Source organism: Propithecus coquereli, unplaced genomic scaffold, assembly GCF_000956105.1.
Source record: "Propithecus coquereli isolate 6110/MARCELLA unplaced genomic scaffold, Pcoq_1.0 Scaffold640, whole genome shotgun sequence".
Classification (NCBI taxonomy): Eukaryota; Metazoa; Chordata; class Mammalia; order Primates; family Indriidae; genus Propithecus; species Propithecus coquereli.
In genome coordinates this window covers 520,754-532,409 of record NW_012152397.1, presented here as the reverse complement: position 1 = coordinate 532,409, position 11,656 = coordinate 520,754, and the positions used below count along the sequence as shown (strand labels likewise).

Here is an 11,656-nt window from a genome sequence, read left to right as displayed (position 1 = left end):
ATCATCTGGAGCCAGAAAAAACATGTTAAGAGATTTTCCAGCAATCCAAGCATGAGGTAGAAAGATTCTGGATTAAGATGGAGTTGGAGAGAGCCAAAGGAGTAGTTTTCAGAGTTAGGTAGTAGGTTAGATAGAGGGGATGAAGAGGGAAGAGTTAGAAGATGATTGCAGCAGTGCTTCACAAATTTTAGTGTCCATAGAATCACCTGGAAAGCTTGTTATACACAGCTTGCTGCTCCCCCCCACCACATACACTGACTCAGTAGCCCTGAGATGGTGCTTGAGAATTTGCATTTTTACCAAGCTTCTGGGTGATGCTGATGTTGCTGGTGTATGGATTATATTTTAAAGAACACTAAACTACTGTGTTTCTGTCTTAAAAATCTCTGGAACTGTGGTCCCCAAACCCTGGACCATGGACTGTTAGGGACCAGGCTGCAGAGCACTGTTGCCCCTGCAGCCCCCATCCATGGAATAATTGTCTTCCATGAAACTCAGGAACGGGGGAATCAGGGGGCTGCATAGCAGGAGGTGAGTGGTGGGCAAGCAAGCCAAACTTCACCTGTATTTACAGCTGCTCCCCATGGCTCACATGACTGCCTGAGCTCCACCTCTCCCCTCTCCCCTACCTCCAGTCCATGGAAAAATTGTCTTCCATGAAACCAGTCCCTGGTGCCAAAAAGATTGGAGACAGCTGCTCTAGAATACAAGCTCCATGAGGGCAGGGCCTAGAACAGTGCCTGGACATTGTATGTGTCTTAGTCCATTTGGGCTGCTATAACAAAAGTACCATAGACTGGGTGGCTTAGAAACCACAGAAATTTGTATCTCACAGTTTTTCAGTGTGAGAAATCCAAGATCAAGGTGCCAGCAGATTCAGTGTCTGGTAAGGGCCTACTTCCTCGTTCATAGACAGTCATCTTTTACTGTGTCCTCACATGGCAGAACGAGCTCTCAGAGCCTCTTTCATGTGGGCATTAATCTCATTCATAAGGGCTCTACTCTCAGAACCTAATCACTTCTCAAAAGCCCCACCTGCTAATACCATCGCATTTGAGATTAGACTTCAACATATGAATTTTCAGGGGACACAAACATTCGGTCTATAGCAGTAAGCTCATGGTAAATATTTGTTAAGTGAAACTGTTCATTTGGATAGAAATGGATAGTAGATAGAGGAATAAGCTTAGAAGTAAAAATGGTATGTTTGTTTTTATCCATTTGATTCATACTGTCAGATATTGGACTAGAAATGTATTATGAATATAGAGTAAAATGTGAGTGAGGAACAGCAGTTTTAGATTTGTGATTCATTCTGCACAAACCTGATAACTAAAGTAAGAGGTGATGGTCATGAGATATGAAACGTAAAAAGAGGACCCCGCTGAGCCTTAGTAATGCTGACATTTAATAGAAGGGGAACTCTGAAAGGGTAACAACAGTAAAGGAGAAGTGAAGTCGTCTCATGCATTGTAGAAGCCAAGGGAGAAAAGAATTTTGGGGATTATTTAGTCAAAGGAAAGAGGGCAGTGAGTTAACTACTATTCATTTATTCAATGGTTTTTTTAAATTGAGCAGCCACTATGTTCCAGGAACTGTTCCAACACTGAACAAAGTATATGGCTTTTTATATATTGTCTTATTGAATCAATATAATAACACTTTGGAATAAGTGATATTATTTCTGTTTTATGATTGATGAAGTGATGGTTGAGGGAGATTAAGAAGCCAGAATTCTAACTTGTTTCTGCTTGCTTCCATAGCCTTGTTCTGTTTGGAACTCCAAGCTGTCTCTTAATGTGTAATCACCAATGTCATTTTTCTGCTTCAGACATTACCTCTATGCTGATGATTCCAAAATCTGTGTCTTCATTCTAGATTTTCCTCCTGGGCTCCTGACCTGTTTATCCATCAGCTTCCTGGACACTTCCCCCCAGATGCCCCACAGGTACCTCAAACATAACATGTCTGAAATGGAATTCATCACTCCCCTTCCCTCACCCCAACTCTTTTACTCCAACTACCCAACTTCGTCAGCTCAAGTTGGAAACTTGGATGTCATCCTTAATGCCTACTTCTTTTCCTTACCCCCTCTATCTAGGATAGCATCAGTCCTGCCTGGTTTTGCTTTTTTTTTTTTTGAAGAGACAGGGTCTTGCACTATTGCCCAGGCTGGGAGTACAGTGGTGTGATCATAGCTCAGTGCAGCCTTGAACTCCTGGGCTCAAATGATCCTCCTGCCTCAGCCTCCCAAGTAGCTGGGACTACAGACGTGTGCCACGATGCCTAGCTAATTTTTTCTATTTTAGTTGCCTGGCTAATTTCTTTCTATTTTTAGCAGAGACAGGGTCTCTCTCTTGCTGAGGCTGGTCTCGAACTCCTGACCTCAAGCAATCCTCCCACCTTGGCCTCTCTGAGTGTTAGAATTACAGGTGTGAGCCACCACACCCAGCCTCTTGGTTTCTATTAGGAATAGAAAGACAGAGATAGTGCAGGCTCAGGGAGGGTCGAGGAGCTATCAATTTCCAGCTCCACAGATTGGGCTAGATATCTTTCACCAAAGAGCAAAATCATCTTATCTCTAAGAGTCAGAGCAACTGGGAATCTCTAAGCCAACCAAGCTCTTTAAAAACTTCTCTAGTTTTTTATTTTTCAAGCCAAACTCAGAGTATATGGATTCTCAGTTAGGAGACAGAGCCCTCACCCAGTGAGCCCAACTCTGCCTCCTTATCCAGCATCCAGTCCTGGTAGAGATCCCACTGAGCGGAGGCCAGTGCCCAGCATGCTTTTGTGATTCTTTCACAGCCACACCCTGCAGCATCTTGAATTCCTGAAACAGAAGTTCCTGCTCAATAACTACCCAGTAGAGAGTCAATAGCAAATACTCATACCTTCCCTTCTCTTTTTAAATCTCTATAGCTTCTCACATATGCTTGGTCTCAGCAGATAATCTTGCCTCTCACTTTAAAAATGTGTGAGACCATGTGGTAAAAATCACCTCACATTACCCTATCTTTGCAATGATTCTTCATCCTCACTTTATTTCCTCTCTTCCATGCTCTAGTATTTATTTATTCTTTAATTGAACCCCTACTAGGGCCAGGCAGTATACTGGCTGGTTAGAATACAATATGAGGATGACAGAGTCCCTGTCCTTGAAGTGGCGATTACAGACAGTGTCAATTAGGTAGGTTAAGTGCTCAGTAAGAGTAAGCACAGGGTGCTGTGGAACCTCACAGGAACAGCATGACCTCGAAGGGATGGGATGGGTGTGGAAATTTTCCTGAAGGAGGTAGTTTCTAAGCTGAGGCCTTAAAGGCAATTTGAAATAACTAGACTAAAAGAAAAAGGAAGGGCTTTTCGTATTGAGGCTACAGCAAATACAAAGGCCAGGAGGTGAGAGAACCTATGATGCATTTATGGCTGCAGCACATGACTGAAGCCCAGAGTACAAGATTGTAAAAGATGAAGGTGGGGCAGTAATGATCAAATCACAGAGGGCCTTGTAAACCAGGCTAAGAGGTTGAGATTTTCTCACAAATGCAAAGGGGAGCCAGTGAAGGGGTTAAAGCAGGAGAATGACATAATCTGACTTACTTTTTTAAAAGCCTGTTCTGACTGCTTTATGGAAAACGGACTGGAGGGTCAGCTGAAAGCTGAGATATTGGTTAGGAAACTACAGCAGTAATCTTATTGGAGACAGTGAGGAGGACCTAAATGAGCTATTGCTAGTCGGGATACAGAGAAGTAGATTGAGTCAATATATTAAAGAAGCAAAACCAGGCCGGGCATGGTGGCTCACACCTGTAATCCCAGCACTTTCGGAGGTTGTGGTGGGAGGATCACTTTAGTTTAGGAGTTTGAGACCAGCCTGGGCAACATAGCAAGACCCCATCTCTACAAAAAATAAAAAATTAGCTGGGCATGGTGGCACATGCCTGTAGTCCTAGGCAACAGAGCAAGACTCTGTCTCAAAAAAAAAAAAAAAAAAGAAAGAAACGAAAAGAAAAAGAAACCAAGAGATGACCAAAACTGAGCTCATCTTCAAACCTACTTTTCCTCCTCTGACCCTTCATTAACAGCACCATATCCCACCCATTGCTTAAGTCAGAAAACTGAGTCATTTCTTAATTCCTCTTTCCCCCACTTGCAGTTACCATGTTCTGTTGACTCTAGGTTCTCCTATAGCAGACAGTGCTAACCTCATTCGTAGTACTGGTCACACTATCTTGTTATTAACCATTTACACATATATCTCTCCTCCATTAAACTATAAGTTCCTAGAGGGCTGGGACTATATCTTATATTCATGTTTGTATTCCCAATATCTAGTACAATGTCTGGAACATGGTAGGTGCTCACTTAATGTTTGTTAGGTGACTAAATCAATGAATGGCATGAAACACTGAAGGCCTTTTTCCAGAAACTCTTGAGTTCAGCTGGATTAGATTGTAGAGGAGGACTCACCTCTGATCAAGCCAGTGTTTCGGATGCCATAACCTTCTGCCCTGGATGTCCTCTGAGGGGAGGATTTCCTTAAATTACTCCCTGCTCCTTTCACCTATGGAATTAGAGGAAAAATTTGAGCAACGCGGCCACTCATCTGTGCCGAGGTATGTGGAACTAAGTTTGCCAAAACTGCGCTTGTAGCAAAGGTCAACCCTAATGATTTTCAGACAGAGGAGTCCTTCTAGCACAATTTTCAAATAATTTTTTGTTTCCATTTTCTAGAACCCTTACTACTCTTCTTATATCATCTTCTCTTTGTTTTAGATCTAAAATGAAATGATAACTTTGTATCTGTATCAGTCAGGATCCAGTGCTGGGTGGTGGAAAACACACTGGGCCAGAGCTGGTCCACTGGAAGCCATCAAGCCTCCCATATATTGATATGGTGGCCCCACCAAAAGCAGAATAGGTCACCAGTACCAGGAAGAGAAGCCCTTTGTCTCGGCAAGACCTTACAGTGCTCCTCCAGTGCCCTTGACTGACAAAGCCAGCTGGCAAAAGAGAAATATTTACAGGGTCCTGTTCCAATATCACAAGTAGGTCAAAGAAGACAAAAAGAGTACATACAATGTGATTCCATTTTTATATTAGAAAAAATATATGAATATATACCCAGAAATAAGACTGGAAGAACATACACCAATACAACAAAATACTAGCAGTGGTTATCTTTGGGTGGTGGATGATGAGATTATGGGTGATTATTATTTTCTTCTCTGTGCTTTACTGTATTTTTTATTTTTCCTATAATCATGTAGAATTTTTGTGATAAACAAAAAATGTTGTAGAAAAAGTGTTAGATACTTCCTCTAAAATTATGATTAAAAAGGTTATGAAAACGTTAAGGATTTGGAGTCATTTTAAAAATTACACATTTCTACTTTAGATAGCATCTGTTGAGTCCCTCATCAAAGATAAGTAAATTAGCTCAATTTATACTTTCCCCACTACCTCTCCTCTTCACAGACAATTTTTGTAATATAATTATTTTTACATTGCCATGGTTTAAAGCATTTACTCTCTGTTCTACAACCATAATTTCCAATTGTTTAACCTTAGTTCTACATATAAATCGATGCAGTGTTTACCATCTGTAATACTGTGGAATATATAGTTGGTCTTTGTCCCTATTTCCTGGCATACAACTCCTAAAATCCTTGGAATCTCCAAAGTGATATTTTTTATATGCTAATGAGTTGACTGGTGGCTAGGGAGGATCCCCAGGTAGCTTCAGGATGGGAGCTGCTCACCCTTAAGATCAAGGCAGGATCAGTGGGTTAGGACTTTCAGCCCCACCTCCCAACCTCTGGAGAGGGAAGAGGGGCTGAAGGTTAAGCTGATCACCAACGGCCAATGGTTTAATCAATTATGCATAATGTAGCCTCTATCAAAACCCAGAAAGACAGGGTTTGGAGAGCTTCTGGATAGCTGAACACATGGAGCTTCCTGGAGAGTGGCACATCAAAAGAGGGCATGGAAGCTCCACACCCCGTGCCACATTCCTTGCCCTATGCATCTCTTCATCTGTAGCCTTTGTAATATCCTTTATAGTGAACCGGTAAATGTGTTTCCCTAAATTCTGTGAGCCAGTCTGGCAAGTTAATTAAACCCAAGGAGGGGTTCATGGGAACCTCAGTTTATAGCTGGTCCGTCAGAAGCACAGGTAAAATAAACTGCGACTTGCTACTGGCATCGGAAGTGGGGGAGGCAGTCTTGGGGACTGAGCCCTCAACCTGTGGGATCTGACACTATCTCCAGGTAGACAGTGTTGAAATTGAGTCGGAGGACATCTATCTGGCATTGACTACAGAACTGATTGTTTGCTTGGCGTGTGGGGAAAAACCCACACATTTGGTCACAGAAGTCTTATGTATTAATTGTGATGTGAGAGCAGAGGAAAAAGTTTGTTTTCTCCTCAGACCATCCATTCTTTTATAATGTCCTCTCAATTTCCTGAGTGTTCATTTTAATTCACTTCTTCATTGGCTATTCTCATTGCAATACTTCTTTTCAAAAAGGACTCATGAGTGTCACAGTCCCTGAGTTTCTACATACCTGAAGATGTGTTTGCCTGTTGCTTTTAATGTGAGGAAATACTTTGCTGGGTAAAAAAAATTATCAGCTCACCCTTGTTTCTCCTCAGAACTTTAAGGCATTGCTACTGTGGTGTGGAGTGTGACTGTGGGGAAGAGTAAAGTCAACCTGAAATTCTCTCTTGCTTTTCTACTTCCTTTTCTGTCGAGATGCCCATTTGTTCATTTATTCCTGAAATTTAGTTACTTCACCAGGATATGTCTTGATTTGACTGTTAGATATCAACTTTTTATGAGCTACAGTGTACTCTTCCAGCAGATTAAAATCTTTATTTCAGCAACATTTTCTTCTGTTACATATTGTACTTTTTTTCCTGTTTGTTCTTCTCTCTCTCTCTCTCTCTCTCTCTCTCTCTCTTTTGTTTTGTTTTGAGACAGTGTCTTGCTTTGTTGCTGGGCTGGAGTGCAGGGGCATCATCATAGCTCACTGCAGCCTCAAACTCTTGGGCCCAAGTGATCCTCCTGCCTCAGCCTCCCGAGTAGCTGGACTACAGGCGTGCACCACACCCAGCTAATTTTTCTATTTTTGGCAGAGATGGCGTCTCACCATGTTGCTCAGGCTGGTCTTAAACTCCTGACCTTAAGTAATTCTCCCACGTTGGCTTCTCAAAGTGCTGGGATTACAGGCATCAGCCACCACACCCGGCCTCTTTTCTCTTTAGGAACACTAATTATATGTATTTGATTATCTTTCTGTAGCTACTGGTTTTCTCTGTAATCACATTTATATCCGTTTCATTTTGTATGATTTCTCCAGGACTAACTGTGACCTTGTAGTGGATTATTTTTGTTGTTTCTTATGTGAATTTCAGCTACATAATGCTTTTCATTTGCTCTTCCATTTCTTTCCTTAGTTCTGCCAAATTATTTCTCACTTCTTTTTATTGTTTTATAATCTATATGTTTTAAACCTTTATATCTCTTCTTTAAGCTTTTAAGAGTGATTTTGTCTATAATTTCTTTGAGATAATGGGGAACTCTTGGCTGAATGCTTCCTATTAATTCTTTTGTGTTCCTCATGGATGTGTTTCTAATCTGTCTGTTGCTCATGTTTTCTTCTTTCCTTTTAAAAAAATTATTTTCAACCATATGTCCCACAGATTTATCTTACTGACTACTGCTCAACAGTGAATGAAGCACGCTCTCTATTAAAAAGTACTATGGGAAGAGGCAGAGGAAACTGAGCCAGGGTACTTCAAAGCCTTCGTATACACTTGCTGCCACAAACACCCTCTCATCAAATATAGAGGCATATCTCCCTTCACCTTTTTGTTTCCACGAGATAAATATGACACAATAAAACCCTCTGGATCATAAGTTCTTTGTAATAAAATTTGACAGCCTTTAGTATCTTTTAAATAATAATCTATTTCTGAATTTTGAACAACATATATCAAACAAACCAAAAAAAAAAAAAAAAGCACTTTAAGGGAAAATTATGACAAAGCCAGTTTTTCCAAGTAGTTGATTTGAATGTTATTTAAATAAAATCCAGCATGGATAAGGAGGTTTGTGCCAGGGACAGATTACTTAATGATAACTCTTGGGCTTCAAGGGTAAAGATTAATAATAATACTAATAATAATAGCAGATGACACTTATATAGTGCTTTCTATATGCCAAGCATTGGTCTAAATGTTTTACATATATTTATATATATTTTATTCTCATAACAACTCTTTGAGTCAAGTACTATTATTATCTCTATTTTATAGATGAAGAAACCGAGGCACTGAGAACTCCAGTGACTTGACTGAGGTCACATAGTCCTTAAATGGTGAAGCCAGGATTCAAACCCAGGCCTGTAGTCCATGCTGTTACTCACTATGCTGTGTGGCCACTCATTCATTGTGAGAAAATTACTGACTAAAGAGTGCCTACTAGCAGGACTGAAGTGAGATGACTTTTCCAAGGAGTTCAGAAATGTGTTTTTATGATTGGGCAAGGTCAGGGATTTGGCAATATGGATACCTAAAAGCAATAATCTCATCTGTCTTCCAATTGCAGAAGAGGATATAAAATTATCATATAAAAGGAGGCAATTCCACCAGAATACCAGAAAGGAAGGAAAAATTGATTTCTATTGAAATGACAGCCAGACATTTTCATTCTGAGGCATAGTTTCAGATTTGCTTAACTATCATGGTTTATTGGGAGGAATAGATGCCAGTTATTAATTTATTACCTCTCAACTCCAAATTGCTTATGTTACTTCAGCTGGACCCTGTAAACATTTCTCCTTTGCCAGCTGGCATAAGATTTAGACTTTTTCAATAGAGGATACTGGAGGGACAATGCACGGCCATAGGAAGAGAAAAGAACTTCTCTTCCTAGTACCAGTATGCTGGTCTATTTTTATTTTGGTTATTTATTTATTGGAACAACTGCTAGCAGATCAACTTGTGGGAAGCCTTCACCATAGTGGGCTGCTTCCTGTGAACCAGTTCTGGCCAAGCCACAACATCCAGCAAGTTCCTCCCCTATCCAACAGGCTACTTCCTATGAACCAGCTCCAGACTGCCCACCTCCTCCAGTGAATTAATCCACCACCCTTCATGCCTAGCAAGTTTCTTCCCCATCAACAAGGGTGTGTGGTAGCACAGGTTCCTGTGGTAGCCACAGTCTCTCTAATAAGGTATGAATCTCAGCTCTGGTGGGGAAGTGTTCTCTTCTAAGTTCTTTGTTCCTCCCTCCTAGACTTCCCAGTATCGTGAAGAGGTAATATTTGTATTTTAGGAATTATTGAGTGATCTACTTATCATTTCAGATTCTGAGACCAGGAATAAGATGAAGGAATGGAAGTCAAAGATGGAAATTTCTGAAGAAAAAGATTCAGCAAGGGCAGCAGCAGAAAGACTCCAAAGACAGATCTCCCAGGAATGTGAGTTAGTTGAAACCAGGGATCTTGAGGACAAGTTATTGAGGCATTGGGTAAGCCCCTTAGAGGATGCAGTGAGCCATCTCCCTTCCCAACAGAGAGGTATCAGTGAAATTAATCTCATTCCCAAGAAAGCCACTACAGGAAAGAGAGGCCATGGATATAATGAAAAAGAAAAAATACTTCCTGCAGGAGAAAGATCCCATAGATATGCGGTCTGTGGACAAAGCTTCAAACAGAAGTCAGGATTAAATGAACATCAGAAAGTGCATAATATAAATAAGACCTATGAATGTAAGGAATGTGGAAAAACCTTCAGTCGGAGCTCAAACCTGATCATACATCAGAGAATTCATACAGGAAAGAAACCATACATATGTAATGAATGTGGGAAAAATTTTAATCAAAGTTCAAATCTTATTATACACCAGAGAATTCATACAGGAAAGAAACCTTATACATGTCAGGAATGTGGAAAAGACTTCAATCAAAGTTCTAACCTGGTTAGACATAAGAGAATTCACAGCGGCGAGAATCCCTATGAATGTAAAGAGTGTGGGAAGGCCTTTAAGGGAAGCTCAAACCTTGCCCTACACCAGAGAATCCACAGTGGAGGGAAGCCCTATGTATGCAATGAATGTGGGAAGGCCTTCAATCAAAGCTCAGATCTTATTATACATCACAGAATTCACACTGGAGAGAAACCCTATGAATGTTATGACTGTGGACAAACATTCAGTCAAAGTTCGCGCCTTGTCACACATCAGAGAATTCATACTGGAGAGAAACCGTTCAAGTGTAATGAATGTGAAAAAGCCTTCAGGCAGCGTTCTCGCCTTACCGAGCACCAGAGACTTCACAGTGGAGAGAAACCATATGAATGTCACGAATGTTGGAAATCCTTCAGTGGGCGCACAGCTTTTCTTAAACATCAGAGACTACGTACTGGAAAGGAACTTGAATGTGAAAAAGCTTGCACTTCTGACTTGGAACTTATCAAACAACAGAAAATTCCTAGGGAAGAAAAACTTTATGAATGTACTGAGTGTGGAAAAACTTTCCGGGGAAGTTCAGATCTCGTTCGGCATTGGATGATTCATACTGGAGAGAAACCCTACGAATGTAATGCATGTGGGAAAGCCTTTAGCCAGAGGTCGCACCTTGTTACACACCAGAAAATTCATACTGGAGAGAAGCCTTATCAGTGCAATGAATGTGGGAAAGCCTTCAGGCAGCGTTCCCTCCTTACTCAACATCAGAGAATCCACAGTGGTGAAAAGCCCTACGAATGTAAAAAATGTGGAAAAGCCTTCATTTGGCGCACAGCTTTTCTCAAACATCAGAGACTTCATACTGGAGAGAAATTGGAAGAATGTGAGAAAATCTTCGGCAAGAATGAGGAGCTTAGGGAAGAGCAGAAAATCTATCAGGAAGAGAACACTTTTAGGTGTAATCAGTGTGGTAAAATGTTCCAAGGCAGCTCAGACCTCATTAGACATCAGGTAACTCATACAGTAGAGAAACCATATGAATGTAAAGAATGTGGGAAAACTTTCAATCAGAGCTCAGACCTTATGAGACATCATAGAACTCACAGTGGAGAAAAACCTTATGTATGCAATAAATGTGGGAAATCTTTTAGGAGCAGCTCAGATCTTATTAAACATCATCGTGTTCACACTGGAGCAAAACCCTATAAATGCCCTGAATGTGGGAAGGCCTTCAGTCAGAACTCACACCTTATTAGTCATCAGAGAATTCACACCAGAGAGAAACCCTTTGAATGTAGCAACTGTGAGAAGTCCTTCAGTGGACGCACAGCTTTTCTTAAACACCAGAAACTTCACACTGGAAAGGAATTTGAGGAATGTGAGAAAGTCTTCAAACAAGACTTATTCTAATAGGTATCAGAAACCTAATGAATGCAGTAAAAGTAGGAAAACACCTGATGGAGACCACATCTTATTGCACTACAGAAAATTTTTACTGTTGGATAAACTATTTAAAGGTAGGAAAACATAGAAAAATCCTACTGGATAAAAAACATATAAATGTAAGGAAGTGGAAAAGCAAAAAGCCCTTGGACATAGTCACCTTTTTTTTCTGCCTCAGAGCTGATAGTGGAGTATGGCCCAAGGATATAATTACTTGAGAAGGTTTTCAGGGATTTCTATCA

General features: G+C 40.7%; 1 protein-coding gene across 1 annotated transcript; it reads left to right on the top strand.

Moving 5' to 3' along the window:
• Positions 1-9,353: 9,353 nt before the first annotated feature.
• Positions 9,354-11,381, top strand: ZNF594 (zinc finger protein 594). The gene has a single exon (XM_012659873.1). The coding sequence runs from the start codon at positions 9,390-9,392 to the stop codon at positions 11,379-11,381; it is 1,992 nt and encodes a 663-aa protein (XP_012515327.1). The 5' UTR covers positions 9,354-9,389.
• The last annotated feature ends 275 nt before the right edge of the window (positions 11,382-11,656 follow it).

Coding starts and splice junctions, on each gene's coding strand:
- ZNF594 (XM_012659873.1), top strand. CDS start 9,390: ATGAAGGAATGGAAGTCAAAGATGGAAATTTCTGAAGAAAAAGATTCA.